We start from the raw sequence: 22,646 nt of genomic DNA on the forward strand, positions 1-22,646 counted from the left end.
CATTGATCCACAGAATATTCTCTTCCTAGAATCAGATAGAGAGAGTCAACCATTAGACAATATGACTCAGCTGTTAAAAAATTAGCATCTTTCTTGAGAGAATCGAACACTACAACCATGACAGTTAATTTGGCTATATCCTTTTTCAGATCCTTGTTTGAAAAAGGTTAGCAGCTAGCACGATTACCACTCATAAATCGGCTTTGAAGAAAATCTTTCAAGTAGGTTTTCAGATAGATCTGACTGAATCTTATTTCACATCTATCCCTAAAGCCTGTGCTAGACTTAGACCTTCTCAGAGGCCTACTACAGTTTCATGGTTCTTAAATGATGTCCTCAAACTAGCTTCAGATACTGACAACTCATCTTGTACATTCATAATGCTCCTGAGGAAGACATTATTCTTATTAAGCCTAGCCTCAGGAGCTAGAATTTCAGAACTGTCGGCTCTATCCAGGGATGCGGGTCATGTGGAATTCCTCCATCAGGAGAAGTTCTACTTGCTCCGGATCGTAGCTTTTTAGCCAAAAATGAGGATCCTCTTGCAAGGTGGGCTCCTTGGAAGGTTATCCACTTCCACAGGATCCTTCTCTCTGCCCAGTATCAACTCTTAGAGCCTTTCTATCTCGTACTTCTTCAAGATCCTCAGGTGCTCTCTTCATGAGAGAAAAAGGTGGTACTTTGTCAGTGAAAGGCATTAGACAGCAAATCCTTTACTTCATTAAACAAGCCACCCTGAGTCATTCCCAAAAGCACATGATATCAGGGGGAGTAGCCACCTCAATTAATTATTTTCAACATATGAACTTTGAGGATCTTAGAAAGTATACTGGATGGAAATCCCCGACAGTCTTTAAACGGCATTATTTAAAGTCCTTGGAATCTTTAAAGTTTTCAGCAGTAGCAGCGGGAAACATAGTTTCCCCTGATACTGCTTAGTAGTTGTAGTATTAATCCAGGTCTCCTTTCTACCTACTTCAACCAACATGCCTCAACCTATCACCAGGCTACTCATCATCATAGCCTTAGCCGTTGTGTGTTGTAGTGGTTTGTCCCTTATTTTTTTGCTAGGGACAACCACCCTTGTACTGATATGTACCTCGTGTGGTCTCACCTTATTTTTATGGCTAGGATAGGACCACAATATGTTTGTATAAATTCTCCAATTGGATTTGTGATAACTTCAGTCACAATGTGTTTTGGTATATATTTAAAAATTAATGATGGAATTGAGTGTACCTACCCTTGATTTTATGCTAGGGTAGGACACATGTATGTATATAATTGTACTTATATGTTCTAATTAAGTAAATTCAAACATTTCCTTATTTTACATGCATATTTATGAATTTTGTTACTACCATTTAAGTACTTTAGTTTACTAACATTCTGTTATTGATTACTGTAATAAGTTAGTTTAAGTACTTAATTTGTATGCTGTATTTGATTTACTTATATTATATCCATCATTTTAATATGTTTTTCATTTTTCCCTTTTCCATCTTGTCTGTTTCTCTGGTATTCTTTCATAGGCCGACACGAGCTTGAAGCCCCAGAAAAAGGATTTTGACGAAGGAAAAATCTATTTCTGGGTGATTGGCTCGTGTCGCCCTATGAAACCCATCCCTTTTATGGTTTGTTTTACCCCCCTTGCAGGACAAGATGTATTTATGTTTTAATTAAGGATGACCGCTAGGGGCGCTGCTGTCCGTGGCGTCCTCTAGTAGTAGTAGTAGAGGCTGCATCGCCCGTTGGTATCGGCTCTCTCTTAGGGGGATTCTGATAGGGAAGTTCTAATTGGTGTTTGTCTCGTGGTAGTGTTCCACACTCGCCCCTATATCATACCGACACTTCTTTTAAGAGTGAGCGAGTCAGTCTTACTGACATTTTCTTAATTTTGTTTTTTTCTCTGGTAACTTTAGGATAATATTACCTAGAAAGATGATATTAAGGATTACTTTCATAGGGCGACACGAGCCAATCACCCAGAAATAGATTTTCCTTCGTCAAAATCCTTTTTTTCTACTTAATGGAAGTAGTGCAGCCAGAATTGAATATTTGACCCTTGACTTTTCAGCAACTTTTTTTTTAATAGGTTAATGAACTACTTGAGCAAAAGTATATGTATTCGAAACCCATATCTAGTTTATAATTGAGGTATCTGTACTCATCTGACAATCCAACATTCAGTGTGGTTTGAATGAAATTCACCAGTAAGTAAGGTTCCAATAAAATTCACGAATAAGTAAATGTGATATAGGTTAATAAGGCATTGCAAATGAAGTGTTTAGTTTTAGAAACAATCCAGCGGTTGGATTATATATTATGTAGACATTTTTCAACCAGTTTTATGTTTTCCCATTTTTTTTACAGTGATGGGGATTATCAGATAAGTATGTTGAAAATACCAATGTGACCAGTGACCAACCCTTGTATTGCACCTTTTTTGTGTAAACATAAATGTCACCATAATGGACTGGTAGTAATTGTAGAAATAGATGGTTTTTATGGCATTTAATTTTAATTTTAGAGTAAGGATACTGGAAGAAGAATATGATGTACACCAATGAAAAATTTCTGAAAGAGTATCTCTGTCTGAAGTTTTTTAGTTAATCATCACCTCAGGAAATTTCAGTGCCAGTAAAGATCAGAGAAAAAAAGCTGTAAATAGAATTACTCATTAGAATAAAACTTAATGCACCATTAACTTACTCAATCATTATTGCAGTTTCTTGTTATATCATGATTTCTTCAGGGTATCCAGCCCCTAACTATGTGCAGAATTTCTCTACTTCGAAGTTACTAATTTAAATTGAAATATTTATTGGAAGATGCTCAAAATTGCATTAGTTTTAGTGCTAGAACATTAACACTAGCAATTAAACATAGCCTGATATTTTTCACAATTGCATAGTGGAACTGCTTTTTGATAAGTCATTTGGTTCACATGCTTTTACTGTTGCACTTTGTATTTTTTTTATTTAAAAGTTATTGATTTTTTATTAATACTTGTTTCAATGATTTATGTAATTTGGATTCTATATGTTGATAGCATGATGTTTCCCTTCCTAAACTTTTTAGTTTAAAAAAATTGTGAGAAAGATTATTTTAGAGGAAAACTTGGCTTTATTAAATTTTTCAAATTTTTGAAGGCATGAAAAAATTAATTTATATTTCTATGAAAGCATATATGTAATCCATATTCCTTTTCAGGATTTTGGCTTTGAAGGAATTAGGTTTCTTTGTAACTACTGTGTAAACTGGATGAGGGCATATCAGCTGTCTCGAATTGCCATTAGAAATATTTAAGTTTGGAAAGGAAAAGAATTTTTGAAGTTTGTTAATTATGCTAGGAATGTCCTTGCCTAAGGTCAGTTTTATATCCAAATAAATTTAAAAAATGCAGTTTTGTAGTTGCATTTAGCCCACAGGATTTTAAGTTGATTAACCTAGGTAAGGAGTTTGCCATATAATTGCACTCTTACTTGTATGTGGTTGTTTCTCTTTACCTTTTAGTTTTTAGTTTATAGTCTTCATTCATTCAAATGTGGGAAATGCTTACTGATTGTCTGTGTATCATGAATTCGACCATACTCAGCCAATAAATTGGTTATTGTAATGACTATCCTGCCTCGTGACATTATACTTATGATGATAAATCCACTCCCTTTTTAACAAATAACTTAGTTTTACAATATTTCTCATCTACAATGATAAGGAAAAATCTGCTGTCTAACTATTTATTGGTTATCTTGCTTTACAACATTTCTCATTGGCAATAATAAGGAAAAATCTACATCCAGCTATTTTGTGGATTTATGATGTATAGGTTGCAGTGAATGCTGAGATAAGAGGTGGGAGTAAAACTGGCATAAAGATACAATAACTATGGTTGAATGATCCAGAAGTAACATAGCTTTCTGAGATTTGTTTTCCTTCTCATATTCTGCATTTATTACTCATTCATATTTTGATCATTGCCTCTAGTGCTATGTGATGCAAAGATACTCTGTGAAATTATGCCACCTGTGTCCTTTTGCTGCTTTATCCTCCTCAAATCTTCTCTCGTCTCCAACACCTCTTCTCATAGATCTCGCCCAAGTATGTCTGGGTTCTGGGTCTTCCAACTCGTCTGTTGCCCACAAATGTCCAGCTGACTTCATCACAGATAGTACAAGGATTCACAAGAAGGTTGCTAAGGCTCGTCTATTAGTCCTTCATTGTGCAAGGTTTCCATATTCTACATTACCTCACCTTGGCTCTGTTAACCAACATGATACCCTAAACAAGGAATGCAACTTTCTTGTCTTTTTTCACCTGTCACTTGAGCTTCTTTACTGAGCATTTGGATCCTCTTTTTACTTTTGGAGTCCAAAAGGGATTGATTGAGCAGCTGGCGTTCAGCTGACAAGACAGTTGTTCTTTACATTGGCAGCTCTTCCTTAATTTTATCACCAGTGCCTAGGTCTGTTCTAATTATTAAATCTCCACATTTCCAGAATTTTTACAACAGTCGGTGACCTGGTCCTTGACCCTCATTGTTTAGGCAAAGAGTTCTTATTATCCCTTTTACCCAAGCCTAGAAGGTTGGTCCCACCAGCCAAGTCACTATGCAGTAGAGGAAAGTACAGATTTGATTCTTTACTGCTCTTGAATAATGCAGCTTATGTCAGGGGCTCCAGAAACACTGGAGTACCTAGAAACTTAGAAAGTCAAGCTAAAAATACATAAACTGGAGATGAGACATTACTGAATGTGGATCAGGGATAAAAATGTGTGATAGGAGCCAAGCAAGGAAGAAAGTTTGTCTTCAGAAGTTGTTTTAATACGGAGCACATGAATCCCAAATGAGAAAAACATGTCACACTCATTGGAATGTATCATTGATGTGAGAAGATGAAATAAACCAAAGGACTTGGAAAGGATCGACTCACAAAACTTAGACACATTAAAGAAGGAAAACAAATACAAGTCTAACTACTTTGTAAAGGAGAATGTAGGAAAAAGGACACAGTAACAAAAAAGATGAAAAGTTCCAAAGCTAGAACACTTGTGTATCTTGTGATACACTACACAAGCGCAAAGCATTCATAAGTTACGCAGAAGAATGTGTAATGTGTAATAAGGCTCTGGGCAGACAGTTGAGTGTGGACTAGTCATGCATGGTGGAACTTTTCTTTCAACTACAGTATTCAAGTACAGTAGTGAGATAATGGATTAAAGCATCCAAGCCAACCCCAGTATAAAAGAAACTTTGATATTTTGTTGTATATAGCCGTGAATGCGTGTTTTTGCTAGTAGTAATTCCAATTATATTTATACCTGTACCCCTTAAACTACTGTAAACTGCTTATAACTCTTATTTTAACATTTCACTGCCTAATTTGATAGTTCTAACAAAAATATACCACAAATTATCATTCTAAAGAAATAAAAAATCATTTCAAATAGAAATACATCCCGAATCATCCCAAAACCCCAAGAGTCATCTTTTAGCAACTAAATACAAACGGTACCCAAAAAGTAAGATATAGCTTTATTGTTACGTAATATAAATTATAAACTGCAGGACAGTAAAAGCTTTAGCATAATTTCTAGATTGAAAGCAATGGATATTGATAAAGGAACAGTAACAATAAATTTTACCTACCTGTACAATAAACTTTGAAAATATCTGAGTAAAATAACAAATAAAAATTACTGTATACACTCGTGATTTTATCATGTATCTCATGTATTAACCACTTTCCCTCCGTCTCTTTATCCCATCTTCTAGTTAAATAAATTAAAAATGTAAAGGTGAATGATAAAAGTATTGTTAGTACTGTTACAATCGAAAGAGAAATGAATTGTTTTGCTAAGAACAACCGAATCGCATTTCAACCATCGTACAATAGTAAACATAGTAAACATACTACGATAGTTATGTTAAAAATGACTGTAAATAGAATAGGACTGATATATTTTTACATTTATACCAGATATGCTATGGCGAAAAGATTGGCAAGGAAATGTAGTATGCCATACAACTAAATTTAAGCTGCAGATTGTAGTTGAACCGGAGAAAACATTGATCAAGCTCCTTAATAACTAAATTATCGTGCATTGGCAACACGAATTAAACTCCTGTAAACTTCAACATACCATGAAAAATGACTATAAATGAAATTGGAGAGAAAAGTATTTTAATCAAAACTACTGAGCATGAAAGAATACATTTTACTGTTATTTTCATGGCGATAATAGATAAATACGTAAAGCTCACATGATGAAATAAAGAGAAAATAGTGAATTGGAAGAATCTCTCAATTTTTTTTTACACAAAAAACATGCCCCCAGCTCCATCTACTAATGAAATAAATAACAATGTAGTTCACAAGAAGACCTATTTTAGTCATATTTTGACTTGACACAGTATAACAAAATATAACCTTGTGTTATGTAAGTAGGGTACTACTATCTAGATTTTCATTTACACTAACTAGGAGTAAGTAAATCGCTCTGAATAGAAATAAACTTACTCATAATCGCCCTCAGCTGATTTCCAAACCAAAACACTGATCACTATGTCTGAATTTTATAATACAATATGTAATATGAGAATACATAAAATATTATTGGATACAATGAAGTAAAACAACTTTTTAAAAGAGCCAAGGAAAAGATGTATATTCGTTATGTTTGTATTTTATAATACAATACTAATGTTAGTGAATGTTCAGCACCAGATCTAGAGACAAAAACCCTCAAATTGATATTTCCATTTTGCACTGATATATCCAGGAGTATGATATCCCACTGTCCAATGGCATTGCTCAAAATACATCATCCAATTTGAATTCAAGTTTTCTACTGGTTGACTTGGACATTTGGTGAATGCTCTCCAGTCTCTTAGTCTGTTCACCATTCGTGTTTAGCCAGTGAACTCCTCTCATACTTTAGCATTGGTGATAACTGTTTTCCCAGCACATTCAAGCCAGGAATATTTGCATATTTTCATCATGTTATCACAATCTCTCATTTTTTTTTATATAAGTACCAATACCTTCACTGCATGTAGTAAATCATACACGTTTTGTTTATTAATTTACTTATTTATGTGTGCTCCAGTAGTTTCATTTTACCTTAGTCAGGCCCACCATCATAGTCCATTTTGTCACTTCAGGTTACAGAAATGTTTTACTTCCTCCAAGGTCCTTTCTTCACATTCTTTCACATGCCAGACATGAAAGATGTATTACTCATTTAACTTTGTAAACTCCTCTGCTACCATCTGTTACATTTAATGGCCTACAATGCATGGTCACTTATTCTCTCATTTGCATTTTTTCCAGTCACCATAAACTGGGTTTTCCTACTATCATCTTCAGTCATTCATTCTTCCTTTCACTTACCATCTTGTAAAAAAATATAATGTAGACACAGGTCATTTGCATACATGTAGCTCCCAGTAGCTTCTGCCATATTTGTGCAACCTCCTCCCATTTTACAAATGTTATCTTCAATAAATGTACATATGTATCTTGTGGTTCTGTTTGTGGAAACCAATTGCAAATATTTTCAAACTTTTTCTATAATATAAAAAGGAGTGCAAGCTCACCCTCTTGATAATGATTTTGTGAATTGTATTGTAAATCCACTGTTCAGGGTTTTTATAGTATTGTTATAGAACTCATTTAGATGCATGACTGTAATCTCGTTGCAGCGTTGGGCATCATCCCTTACCCTTGCCTCACTGTCACCAGATTTTGGTAAAGCGTTGGTGAGTTATGAAGCTAGTATCAGGTAATGTAGTGTCACTCTACTCATGAAAGTCTGCATCATTGAGTTTCCTTTGTAACTTTTCCTAATATTTGCCAAGACTAATTGTAGATGGAGGCAGATTTGCTGCTTCTTTTCCACTGACTTCTGCAATCTAGGAAGTGAGGCATTGAAATTGAAAGTGTGTTTTTTCTTTAATTACTTATGAAAGGTATTAAGAATACTATGCGATTTATCCAATAATGGCTGGTTTGTATACTACAGTTGTCAATCTTTCATATAGAAATGTGAATGTTTTGGAAATACTCAAGGTTTTGTATAGAGTTTTATGTGGTATTACCATAACAAGGTACAGCTGAATAATGGGGACAGAAAATTCTAAATTAAGGTATAAAGAGTAAATAGTAGTATTATTAAAGTCTGTGTCAGTGCACCTCACATGGTGCACTGTAGGCATTGTTAACGTTGGTTGCAGCATCCCTTTGGCCCCTAGCTGCATCCACTTTTTATCCTTTTGCTTTACCTCTGTTTCCACTTCCTTTCTTCCATCTTGCTGTCCAGCCTCTCAAACTTCTCCTTTTTCACTGTTTTAAAGGCTGGAGAGCTGAAAGTACCCTAGTGCTTGGCTTTGTAGCCAAATTTTTTTAATCATCATACTAAAGGTCTAAATAGAAATGAAACAATTTTTTTCATGTTTTTTATATATTTTTCATATGCAATCAACATAATTCCATTATGATTTTTTTTCTAATGCTTGTTGAGTTAATAATTTAAAAATTTAGGTCAGTATTGTTGAGGTAAGTAATCTTTACTAGGAAACCCTGAATTATTTACAAAGTATTGTAAATATTCTTGATAAAGGACTACCTAAAAGCAAAACTGACGTATAGAATATAAATTCTTTATATTGTCATCATGAAAGTCACTTTGTAAATTATCTTTGTTCATACACGAAACAAACCTTCGGTCTTAACATTAGGATTTACTAGCGCCAAGCTGGAAACCGGTAGAATTAAAATTACACTTGTGAGATCCAGGGACTAATGGCGTCTATACCAGGTCACGGGGCATGTATACCCAGAATGCCCACGGCTACCTGTGACCCACCAGTTATTTTCCTACCGCCTTTAAGATAAGACGTGTTACTGTCTATCTCATTTAAAGCCGGGTTTTCAGTTTGCCCGTTCTTTATCCATTTCATTTTTTATTTTTCATTCCTTTTCTTTCTCCAAGTGTGATCAGTGTGTGGTAAGAGTGTATACGTGGTATGATGGAGAATTGTGCCTCAACATCGGGATCACCTACCGTTTCGAAGAGGAGACAAAGGAAATGCCCAGGAGTCAGTGGCTTTCCATGTTCTAGGTTCCTAACTTCGGTGTCGACGGATCCTCATCCAACGTGTAGTAGGTGCAGGGAAAACGTATGTACGGTTACTAATCCGTGTTCTGTTTGTCGCGGTTGGTCGGTGGAACAGTGGAAGAAGTTCTATGGGAAAAGCCAATACAAAAGGAAGGGGGTGACGCCATCTTTGGATGACCAAACCTTACCGGCTTCTTTTGTATCGGTAATAAACCAGGCTGCTCCATATGTTTCTCCACCTGCTTTTGATTTGTCTCATACCCCTTCGGTTTCTCCTAGCGGTTCTGTATCGGAAACGTCAGGAGGGGCCTTGGGTAATTTTATGAATAATTTGCACTCTCCTTTGTTCCCAGCAAGTAGAGGGGGAGATCCGCCATCTTTGTTCCAGGCTCCTGCTACTCAAGCGCATAGGTTAGATGGTACGTGGTCAGCGCTAGGCCTACCAGGCGTACCAACCTTGGATGGTTTGCTTGCGCATTATATGACGTCACGGTTCCAGCAGGGTCCGGCAGCGCTGAATGTTCCTCATCCCCCCGGGCTTGCAATTTATGGGAATTAATGCCGCGGCTTCACCATCCCACTCAGTATTTACAGCGATGCAGAACGTAGGAGGTAGTTTGGCAGCAAACGTGCGGTTGCCAGCAGAAACCTCTCAGTCTCTCCCTACGAGAGGGATGACGTCACAACATACGTCACACTCCGATATGGCAGGCGTGATGACGTCACAGACCGATTCTCGCCCTTTTTCGCTGCACCCAGGCGCTAATACGCCTTCTGACCCGTCAATGCAAACTGTAATGCAGAAATTACAGGATATAGAGAAGAGAATGAATAAGAGAGAGAAAAAGAAAAAGTGTGATTCGCCTTCTTCGTCTTCTTCCTCTAGTTCGGCGTCATCGCTAAGTCCGATAACGTCACGGCGAGCGCCAGTCAAGCGTTGGAGGAGGATTCGGGAGTTCCTGGCGGATCCTCAGGCTAAGAGGAGAAGAATCAATTCTTCCTCATCTTCGGACCAAGACTGTCATTTCCAAGTCAGCAAGAAGGTCGGAAAGTCAGTGGCTATTAAGCACAAGGTTGGCAGACGAAGCCGTTCGCAAGAATCCGAACAAGCGAGAGAGTTGACGGCCGGCGAGCTAGCGGCCGAGGCGGAGTTGCCAGTTCGGATCGCAAAAACTGCGATACCTCTGGTAAAATCGACGTTGGCGGCAAAAGGTGCAGCAGAGGATGGAATGCAGGTTCCCAGGTTTCGCCCGTAAGCTCCGTTCAAAATACGTTTACGAAGGACCGATAAGGCTCCTATTAAAAGTACGAAAAATAGAGAGTTGGCAACCTCGGCGGATACGTTCGTGGAAGGCAGTGTCCGTCTGGATAGAAGGTCGAGGCCGGGCTCGCCGACGCTCAAAAACGATGCCAATACTAATAGAGACGAACTTATCTCTGTCTTAAGGGAGCCTTCATCTTGGAGATCTAGACGAGATTCTCGCTCTAGATCCGTGAGCAGAGAAAGAGTGAGACGTTCTCGTTCCCCTGCTGACTATCCGGGATTGAGCCAACAGCGGCCAGCAAAGATCAAAGAGACCGCGGCCGTGGAATTCCGGGCCGTCTGTCAGAAGATAGGGGCGAGACAACATCCCTTGTGACGGAGAATGGTACACTAGAGCCGGAGGAAGGAGAAAACCAAGAGTTTCTGGCCTCGTATGCAGAGGTGATTGATTTGATTCGTCAATTCAATAGCCTTTCGGAGAAGACAGAAACACCGGCCAGTATGCTTCCTCCTGGAATTAACATGGCATTTGGACTAAAGAGGGATACCGAAGGTGTCGTATGAATTGCCTTGTTCGAGTCATGCGGAATCGGTCTTGCAACACGTAAACGCAAAGATTGCAGGGAGGGATAATTCCTTAAGATCTAATAGATCATTTAAATTTATTCCCCCTCCAATGATAAAGCAAAGGAAATATTATACGACACTGAAGGTCCCTTTGCTGTCTAGACAAATGAACCCTAATGTTGTAAGGTTAAGGCCTGGATTAACCTTGGATCAGGTTAAAATGGAGTGCCCTTCGATGACGTACCAAGAGGCTGCTACGTTAGAAGCAACAGCTTCTTCTGTCTTTCAGGCTGCTTCTTGGTTAGACCTTTGGTCAACAGCAGTGGCGAAAATTGCATCCTCGGAAGCAACAAGGAAAGTAGTGGATGAACCATTGTTCATTAGATTACTACAGTCAGGTTCCACAGGCGATTGCGTACCTGACAAACGTAAGTGCCAATGTTTGGGCAAATATCCTGCTAATGAGGAGAGATGCAGCATTGGCTAGACTAAGCCGCAATGTGGATTTGGATTCCCTGTTAGCAATGAGGAATGGGGATATCTTGGAATCGCAACTGCTGTTGCCAGAGGTCATACTGGAAGAGGCGATAGATAGAAGAAGGATGGACACTAACGATAGGTTGGTGCAACAGGCAGTTAGGAAAAAGTCTTAACAGTCAAACTACTCCTTTGGAGGGAAGACAACAGCAGATGTCTCGAAAGAAGACAGTGAGACATAGCATCCCTAATAGAGTCACAAGACCCTCTTCCCCAAAGAGGATAACCTCATCGGCCCTTTCACCAATAAGAAAAAAAACAAAAGGAGGAAGGGGCAATAGGGGAAGAGGGAGAGGCTCAAGAAGATAGGATGGGCGCCTCCCATCACTCGGCCACACCAGTGGGGGGTGCCTGGCAAATCACTGGAAGGTGTGGCAGGAACTAGGGGCAGAGCAGTGGGTGGTGGATGTTCTCAGGATCGGGTATTTGATCCCGTTCGTGGTAACCCCGCCCCTGACAGATCAACCATTACCCCACGTCACTTATGCCCACAAATCTCAGAAGGCCACTATTCTGCAGGACGAAGTGAAGAAGATGATGGAAAAAGGAGCTGTGCAACAAGTATGCAGTCCGACAAAAGGCTTCTACAGCAGGATTTCCTGGTACCCAAAGCCAACGGGGAGTGGAGGACAGTAATAGACCTGTCAACACTGAATCTGTTTATAAGGAAAACCAGTTTCAAGATGGAAACTCCGAAAACGGTTCTACAAGCAGTCAGAATCGGAGACTTTATGCTGACAGTCGATCTAAAGGACGCATACTTTCAGATACCAGTCCATCAGTCTTCAAGGAAATTTCTCCGCTTCAGTCTTGCAGGGAAAGCTTTCGAATTCAAGGTCCTGTGCTTCGGATTGACAACGTCTCCTCAAGTTTTTACAAGAGTGTTCACCCTCGTGTCGGCGTGGGCGCATGCTCAGGGGATCAGGCTAATAAGATATCTGGACGATTGGCTGGTGATAGCAAAGTCCAGGGAGAAATTACTCAGGGACAGGGCGGCCGGTCCTGCAGCTTTGTCACAGCCTAGGTATTGTGGTGAATCAGCAGAAGTCGCAGTTGGATCAAAGTCAACGTTTGGAATATCTGGGAATGGTGATAGACACAACACAAGCCAAAGTATTCCCGACAGACCAAAGAGTAGAGAAATGCAAACAAGTGGTGAATGCCTTTCTGGGAAAGCAGACACAGCCAGCAAGACAGTGGCAGGTGGTGCTGGGAATCCTAACCTCCCTGGAGAAGCTAGTACCACAAGGAAGGCTACACCTTCGGTCCCTACAATGGAGGATGAAGGAGTTTTGGTCACCAACAGTAGATCACCCGTATGAGCAAATTCCCTTGTCGGCAGAAGTGAGGAAAGACTTGCTGTGGTGGGTGAACGACGACAATCTGACAGTGGGTGTCCCCCTTCAACAATCCTCCCCAGACCTCTTGCTGTTCTTGGATGCGTCACTAGAAGGCTGGGGAGCCCATATGGAGGAGTTGATGGTGTAAGCAAAATGGAGTTGCAAGGACAGAGAACTCCATATAAACGTGCTGGAGTTGAAAGCAGCTTTTCTGGCTCTACAGGAATTCAGGGAGAGAGTAAAGGGACACTCAGTGGTATTGATGTCAGACAACACCACAGTAGTAGCTTATATAAACAAGCAAGGAGGCCTAGTTTCTCGGCAGTTACATGTGATGACAGTTCAACTTCACCAGTGGGCTATAGAGAACCTGGTAGACATCAAGGCCAGGTATATTCCGGGAAAAAGAAACATAGTGGCCGACAAGTTGAGCCGCAGGGATCAGATTCTGGGAACGGAGTGGTCCCTACACCAACAGGTAGTGGACAGGATGCTCATGTTGTGGGAAGGACCGATCATAGACCTATTCGCAACCAGGTACAACAAAAAGTTGGAAGTGTATTGTTCAGTAGTCCCGGACGCAGAGGCAGTAGCAGAAGATGCGCTACAACACCCCTGGGACAATCTGGACGTGTACGCATTTCCTCCATTTTGTCTAATCCGTCAGGTTCTGAACAGGGTAATGCGGTCTCAGAACCTCAAGATGACCCTGGTAGCCCCGTTATGGCCGAAAGCAGAGTGGTTTCCAGACCTACTGGAACTCCTAGTAGATGTGCCAAGAGAGTTACCTCCATGGAGCAACCTTCTGTGTCAGCCTCACGTGGAGAGGTACCACCAGTCGGTGAAGTCCCTATCGCTTCACGGGTGGAGACTGTCAAGTATCTCCTCCGAGCGCGAGGGTTTTTGCAGAAAGCAGCAACTCAGATGGCAGGTAATATCTGAAAATCATCTGCGACAGTATACCAAGGAAAGTGGTCAGCATACTGTGATTGGTGTCGTAGAGGGAACGTGTCTCCACTCGGTACCACTATTCAGCAGTTAGCAGACTTTCTGATATATCTCAGAACAGAAAAACATATGTCTGTATCTGCAGTGAAGGGGTACAGGGCGGCTCTAGCCTCAGTCTTACGAATGAAAGGAGTGGACATATCGTCTTCATGGGAGTTGGCCATGCTGATGAGGAGCTTTGAACAGTCATGCCCACCAAAGGAGCTAAAAGCCCCAGATTGGGATCTGACCAAGGTACTGAGTAGTCTGACAAAACCCCCCTACGAACCACTAAGGCAGTCCACGGATAGGAGCCTGACCCTGAAGACAGTCTTCTTATTGGCCCTGGCTTCAACCAAAAGGGTGTGGGGGAGCTACATGGCCTCTCATATCTCATAAAGCACTCGAGAGGTTGGAGATCAATGGTATTGAGTTTGTCCCAGAATTCGTGGCCAAGACCCAAAATCCAACAATAGTAGACGGCAGATTCAACTCCTTTACCATACCTTCCTTGGCAGACTTTGTAGACAACGACAAAGCTGAGATGCTCCTGTGCCCCGTCAGGGCACTAAGGGAGTACTTAAAGAGAACAAGGCACCTCAGGCCGGGGTGCCAGAGGTTGTTTGTAAGTACAGGACGGAACAAGAAGGAAGTGTCCAGGAATACAATATCGTTTTGGCTAAGGGAGACGATCAGAGATGCTTATACGGCAGAAGACAGAGGGTCAGATAGCCAGGTGGGAGCTAGAGCTCATGACATCAGGGGTGTGAGTGCTTCCCTGGCATTTAAGAACATGTCTGATGGATTCTGAAAGCTGGTGTGTGAAACGCCAAACAACTTTCACCTCATTTTATTTGAAAGATGTTGCCCATAGATCCTTGGACACCTTTTCCTTGGGTCCAGTGGTGGCGGCCCAACAAGTGATATAGTTCATCCAGTGCCCCTGGCGGGTCAGTTTGCGTCTAGTCTAAGATGAAGGTATGAAAGTAGAATGAATGGGATGACTGGTCTTTTTTCTTTACTACTTTCTTCCTACTCCTTTAACTACGGGCAATATGAAGGAGAGTACCGTCATGTGCTGGAACAGACTAGATGCAGGTGAGATGGTCAGCCATACTGTGAAGCTATCTTAGCTGATGATATACTTTTCAGTAGCAACACACCCCTCTGGATAATAGGGAAAAGAGGGGTGAAGGTGGATCCAGTTGCAAGGGACAAGAGTAAACAGTAGAATGGTATCTACACCCAGTGGGAGAAAACCAATAGATCCGCTTATATCTTTGGTCCTAGGTTCATTGTCCATTCTCTTAGAATTTCCCTATATATTCGGAAATGGATAAGGTGGCAAACTCCCAGTCAGTTGTAGAGACTTACCTCCCTCCAATAGTAAGTCTATCCTAATGTTAAGACCGAAGGTTTGTTTCGTGTATGAACAAATACCAAATTTGTAACTAATTTGTATTTTTCATAACTAACAAACCTGAGGTCTTAACAGTTAAAGGCCCACCTCGAACCACCCCTCTAGCAGTCTAAACTGGGTTAGAAATATAACTGGTGGGTCACAGGTAGCCGTGGGCATTCTGGGTATACATGCCCCATGACCTGGTATAGATGCCATTAGTCCCTGGATCTCACAAGTGTAATTTTAATTCTACCGGTTTCCAGCTTGGCGCTAGTAAATCCTAATGTTAAGACCTCAGGTTTGTTAGTTATGAAAAATACAAATTAGTTACAAATTTGGTATTTTTGGCTGTTATTTTTCAAATTGTTTATTTTAAAAGTGTAATCTTGTAGGAAAATTATTATAACACGTACTGATGATTTTGTGGAATTTGGATAGAATTTCTCTAAAATTAATGTTTGCATGGTCTCTTTAACCATAGAAAGCATATATTGGCACTGATCAGCCAGTTTAGGTGAAGAAAGCACTAATTTATCTCAAGCACCAGAAATATGTAAAAAATATAAGATCATTTTCTAGATTAATTAATTGACTCTTGGTTTGAGACCAGGTTATCATCTTTATCAGATAGCCAATCAGATATGCATTACTGGATAAAATCCTTTGAAGATTTCTTTGTGTCCCATGTTTACCTACTTAATTGATTTATTGACTATAAGTCAGTACTTCTTTAAAGTACAATCATATTGTTGTGGGTTAAAACTGGTAACTATGAAAGAGTCAAAAGTACTATGTTTAGTATTACTTACCTTAATGCTGAGATGATGTTTGCAAACCAGTGGGTTGCTTGTGTCCAGACTTCCTGAAAACAAAACATAATTTTCACTCAAGATTGAAAATCCTAATATGTAACACTTATGTAAGTCATACTGAACAGCATTGATTTTGAAATTAACCCTCCATTTCCCTTTCAGACGATTAACTTTAATAATGTGTGGCAAAGGAATTTAAGTGGTAGATCTTGTGATTAAATTGTCATTTGATTAGATTTAATTGTGAAATTTTTAATAAAAAATTTTAGTGAATACCTCAGATACAGCCAATTTGCCTTTGTTTTTTATGTTTTCCTTACCGTCTGATTTTTTTTGCTACCTATAGTCAAACACTATAATTCTTTACTGAAATAATTATTTTACTTAAAGATTTTATATCTTTGTGCTGTTTACAAGAGTAAAATATTAACTGTTTCATATTGTAGTTCTATTTACAGCTAGAATAATGATCAATCAGTTTCATTCCAAGTTTTAATTAAAATGAAAGAAAGATTAAGTCTGAATTACTTTAGGAATGAAATTTTTGAACTAGAAAATTAATTGTTCATATGTATGGTTAAATTGTCACCACTGGGGGCTGAATTACAGTACAGTGGTACCTCAGACTTCAAACTTAATCTGTTTCAGAAGGCTTATCCTGATTCTCTTTATTTCTTATGGGACCATTTGTTTCATATTTTGAACAAATTGTTTGAAGTACAATTTGTTCGAAATATGAAACAAATGGTCCCATAAGAAATAAAGAGAATCAGGATAATTCATTCCAGCCAACCCAAAAAGTCCCCCTTTTCACATTTTTTTATTATTAATGTGTTCAAAAGTTAAATTAAGAGTTTAAAGTAATGAAACAGTATGTTGTGTATGAAGTAAAATGTTAGAAATTTTATTTATTCTGTGTACGATTTACGAACTGTTTGGTGAAAATGGCGACTGGTCGGCTGGGAAATGGAGGGAGGAGAGACGGGAACCCTTTGAGGAAAAAGAATTGGTTGCAGTATGCAAAGGTTGATAACAAAATCAATTTTATTCACATATGTATTAGGTACAAGGATAATCAAAGGAATCGATAGTGTGTGTGTGTGAGAGAGAGAAGGAGAGAGTAATTGGCATGTTTACACTTGGATCTTAAGTGTACGACAGAGATTAATTATGCCACAGTAGCCTACATCAACTTACTGTTGTTAAATGGCAGACTTTTAAAACAAACATGAGGATTTTGCAAACAAATAAGTAATAAGTCAAGAATGCAAGAAAAGGAAAGAGATAGAATAACTTTTCACAAGGAAGCTGTTTAAACAAACAATTAAAGGCATGCAGAAAATTAAAGTGGCGTCAATTTGTTTATTACAGAGCTTAGTTACTTTTACAGTAGTAACAAATCGTAAATAGCAATTCTCACTAGATAGGTATTTTACTGTAAAAAAATAAAAGTGATTTGGGTAGATCAAGTGTAAGTGAAAGAAATGGGCGAATAATCATCTCTCTCTCTCTCTGCTGTTTTGACTGTTTTCATGTTTTATCATTATGTTAAGTTTATTGTGAAATATCATTTTATTTTTTATGTGAATTGGTACTACTTTTACGTACATATTTTAGTAAAGATTTGATTGTCTCTTCTCTCTTCAACAATACCATGACGTACGATAACTTATAATCATTCATTCATTACTCCTCGGAAATATAAATGCCCCATCCCTCTACCTCAAGTTAGCTGTGTATCACTGCAATGACGAATGATTTCGTTAATTGTTTATGCTAAATTTTATTGTGAAAATCTTTGTTCTTTCATTTACAATATTGTTAATATTGTTCAACTAGACAGTCTCACTCGGCGAACCGAACACTGGCTCAATTAAGATTTTTTTTTTTTTTTTTTTTTCTCTATTGCATTTAGTTGTTTTCATATTTTATCATTATGTTAAATTTATTGGGAAATTCCCTATTTTATGTGAATTGTTATTGCTTTTACATACATACAGTAATATTTTAACACTTCTCCATCTCCTTCTCTCCTCAACATATCAACGCTCCCTCGTTCAGTCTCAAGTCAGCTGGGCATGACATCACCGCTGTTATGTACAATTTTATACATCTTTTGTGCTAAATGTTATATTGAAGGTTAAATTTTATATTAAATGCTTTATACTGTTATTTATTTTGTTGAGTATGGTTATCAATAAACTATATATTGTAAATGAAAAAAATGTTTTAGTACAGTTTAACTTGTAAGACCCAGTAGGCTGTCGAATACAAGTATAAATTAGATAATCAGTCAGTTCAAAGTACGAGTATTTGTTCGATAAATGATACAAAATTTGTTTGAAAATTTCATTAAAAAATGAAAAGTTCGCCCAACGAGGTACCACTGTACACAGCAAAAGATTTCAAAAAGTATTTTTACATAATCAAATTCAGTAGTACAGTCTTCTTTGTATGTACTAGTCCAAAATTAGTGTACATTTTCAAGGTAATTAATACCAATCTTTACCAGAGTATCATTAAATGCCAGATAGCTTGTAAACATCTAGACTTACAGAAACCACGGTCAATTCATCATTTTAGTAAATAGTCATTTCTGATGCATCTTCATAGTATAAACTGTTTTTTCATAACATTTCACTTGACAAGAGTTTTGCTTCTGCACTTAAAGAATGTTCCTTTTCTTCAAGGGTTTGCATGCATATGTTTTTGTGTTGTTTTTATTCAAGTTTAGTGTATTGTCGTTTTTTAGTGACACTACGTAGTCTTTTGCCATCTTTATTGCCTTTATTGGTAATGTCATAAAAGTTATTTACCCTCACTGATGTTAAAGAGAAGGTTTACCTCTATAATGCTAAGCTTTTTAATCACTAGTGTGATTGGGATTATTGTGTAGGGTTTGTGAAAAAGGAACATGGGATTGTTCTGTATGAACTTTCACCAAGTTACTTTGGGTATTTATGAAACAAAATATTCCATTTAGATCAAATGAATGAGTATCAGAACAAGCTGTAAGTTTTCCATTTTGTTAGAGGCACCACAGAGAAGTGCTCTGGATCAGTAAATTGATGAGTTTGAAGCAAGAGTTGAATATGATGACAATTTTGATGTAACATGTCTTTTTCATGTTGATAAGGAAGGTAGTACTGGAGAGTAAAGGTTGTATCTTGAAATCTTTTTGCAGTTTTTAACACTTGAGTTTGTATTTTTATTGTATTTCTCTTTATTTTTAATTTTACTGAGACTGAGAGTAATTTTTTTGGATAACATGTTTAATGGTATAATTTTGTTAATACTATGTAGTTTCATTTGTGAATATGTACCTTTTCACAGGTGATTTATCCTAAAGTAACAAAGATGATTTTACCATTACATTGCTCATATATGCATATAAACTCAGCTTTTATAAAATTTTGCTTATGCTTTCCATTTAAATTAGTTTAGATGCTGTATCTAAGTGCAAATTACATTTTATTCTGATAAAGATTGAATGCTAAGTGATTATTATATTACTGTTGTAGGGAGATGCTTTGAACAACATAGTCGTCCATGAAGAAGACAACCATGAGCCTGTCCTCTTTTCCTTCAAGTCAAAGTCATTTTTTGGGAAAAAGAAAGCAACAGTTAAGGTGAATGACAGCGACTGGTCGGAGAGATTCTCCTTAGATGTTGTAGGAAGCTCTGGATCCATCACATGCAAAGGCCCATCAAGAACTTATCAGGTTTGTATATTGTAGAAATAGAATCTGCAGGTGGCTTATAATTTTTGCAAGGTTAATAAGTTTAGATTTTAGTTTGCAATTTTTGTTTCATTGTACAACTCTCTTAACCCTGATACAATAATCATGGTATTTGATCAGTAAATTATTAATCAATAAGAAATCATGATATGTTAAATTAGTTTGCGCTTGACTAGTTTTCATTTAGGTGTTAAATCACCTGAAAATGAAGTATATCTTATGTTCTGCCAAACAACGGTTTTATTTAATAAGCTGGTTTTTATTTCCTTGGAATTGTGCAGAGTAAATGATATTTAACATTTACAAATTGAGACCTGAAGTCTGATATAGTTTTAAGATTTTCTAAATTTCAAGAAAAAACAGGTTACATCACTTTTGTATGAAATTTGCTCTATCATGAGTAACTTATATTATATCTGAAATGGCTGATCATAGGAGACCATATAGTCAGTACACACTCTTCAGTCTGCAATAACCAGCAAAGAAACTGCTGGTTGTGCCCATCTGTACTGAAATTGTTTGATTATTTTTACATTAATGCTGACTTAAACTTGAGTATTACTGTCAGAATTATAATCAGAAATTGCATGACAGTCTTCATAACAACTGGCTGATCATTACCAAAACCTGTTTCCATAACAAAAGTTATTTATGATCTCCACTTGGTGTGGTAACTCTTTCAAGAAAAGTAAACAGTATTAACAATTGATATGAACAAGGTCAGGAATAATATGAAATTAAGCAGCAACAGAAAACTTAATAATCTGTCACATGATGAAACTAATTTTTCAAACATCTACCAACTGAACAGCTAAGGTCTGTTTTGTGAAACTCATTCAGGGATTCATATCATAAAGGTACTTATTAGCATATTGTTCATACGCAAACAAACCTTTCGGTCTTAACAATAGGATAATTTCTAGCCCCCAGCTGGATTCGGTTAAAAAGCAGATGAAAGCAAGGAATCTTGTGATATCTGGCAATGCATGCATAGCTTGGGTGAGGATTGGTCAAGGACGACGCCGCTATGCCAGTCTTTTCTTTGACTGCCTGGGTGAGAGTCGTGTTAACCTCTCTTGGCCTTTTCCTGATTCATTGCCCGTTTCGCTTGTGTTTAGTGTGTGTGTGTTTGGCTGATATTATGGCTTCATCTGCTCCTTCTCGGCGTCAGTGTATGTGCCCCAGAGTTCCAGGTTTTCCATGTTCTCGTTTTCTGGCTTCAGCATATTTTCTGGCAAGTTAGGCTTTCTTTCCCCTACCCCCTTGAAAAATGTCACAAAATATTTGTCTCTTATATTGCCATAGTTAATAGTACAGGATATACTGGCAAATGGTGGTATATTAGAATATAATCTTTTGTTCTAGATAGCAAAGGCAAGAGATAAAGAAAAGTTTTTCCATGCTTTATTCACTCTTCATTCTTTTTTTATTTTATTTTTTTATTACCCCCATTTTTTCAATTTTAGTATTCTTCATCTGCTGAATTTATTCACAGTACGTATTACTCTCTCATTTATAGTATGATAGTATTATGGAGGAGTAATGATAGTATGTAGTTATATATGTATTTGACAACGTCTCCAAGGGTTGCGTGAGAGAGAGAGAGAGAGAGAGAGAGATTGGTGGAAGAATGAATGGGAGTGGTTAAATGGCGGTTGTAAGCGTGCGTCTGTTGTGGCGCTCTGTTGTGTATATCAGTGGCAAGAGCCTGTTATGGAAGTCGTAAGAAGTAAGACGTTCAATGAAGTCAAAGAGTTGGTTTAGGCAGCAGTCTTGTCCGTTGATGGCCAATTGATGTGTTATTTGATTGAATTTGGTGCTGTAAAGTTGTGCGTGTGCCTGTCTGGTTGTGGTGAAGCTGAAAAGGTTGGTTGTGCGTTTCCTATTGGTTGGGGCAATATTGGTGTTGGCGGGTTTTTGTGCTGGGGTAAGTCGTGTGGTTGTCGTGTTGTTGTCGTGTTGTTTCGAGCTGTTGTTGTTCTGCTCAGTGATTGGTCGGGTTGTTAGGTTGTTGTGGGGTTGTGGTTCTCGGTTGGCTGGAGTGTTGGTGTGATTATCGGCAGTGGTTGTGTCTCGGCTAGCCTATATCCAGCGAACAGCACAGCCTACCCCTGACTATCTGGAGCCTGAGGTGAGTATGTGTTTGAGATTTGTGTGTTCGGTATTTCATTGAACAAATTGTCCTGCAGGTAATAACGTAAAGGGGAAAGTGTGGCTGTGGAAAATTTTGTCAGTTTGTATGATTAACGTAACTGTGGGTTGTTGGTTTGATTTTTTCACTTAGTAGCTTTGATTCCACCACAGTATCTGAACTTTACTAAGTGCAGAAGTTCATAGGAGCAGGAGAGAATGTGCTGCAACATAACATTGAAGAAGAAATAAAACAATGAAATGTCTTAACACAAATGTTTCAATATATCTTTCAATATTACAAATACAAAATGATGAAGAACAAAATGTAGCTGGCCCCTCTCTCCCTGAAGGGGCAATATCCCCCAGAGAGAGATAGATCAGCATTACAGTATACATAAAACAGCCAATGACAAAGCAGTAGAAATAGGCCTAAAGCACATTACTGCCAGTTGCATCTGTCTCAGAGGAAGCGCAAACACGGGATTCCTTGAAGGCTGTATAAATATGATGATGCTAACGGGACTTCTTAGCCTGGATAAATATGAAACAATAGCACATGCTTAGGTAAAAAAATGGGGTGGGGGAAAGAGAGGCAACTGAAGGTCCACTCTTTAAGGCAGTTGAAAGAAGACTGATGCGTCACTGGATTCAAGCACACACTTTGGACTCACTCCTACTTCTATTACGCATCGGATACCAGATGCCACAGGTTCCTTCCATTTACAATCTTTGATTGTTTTTAAC

The 22,646-nt window shown here is 38.2% G+C and overlaps 1 protein-coding gene across 1 annotated transcript in view; it reads left to right on the plus strand.

Annotated features, from left to right (window-relative positions):
* Positions 1-22,646, plus strand: part of LOC135216964 (intermembrane lipid transfer protein Vps13-like) — an 840,085-nt gene that overhangs the window by 610,593 nt on the left and 206,846 nt on the right. Inside the window, 1 exon segment of the mRNA XM_064252490.1 lies at positions 19,551-19,751. Within this exon segment, the coding sequence (XP_064108560.1) occupies positions 19,551-19,751 (201 nt within the window).

This window comes from Macrobrachium nipponense, chromosome 7 (genome assembly GCF_015104395.2).
Source record: "Macrobrachium nipponense isolate FS-2020 chromosome 7, ASM1510439v2, whole genome shotgun sequence".
NCBI lineage: Eukaryota > Metazoa > Arthropoda > Malacostraca > Decapoda > Palaemonidae > Macrobrachium > Macrobrachium nipponense.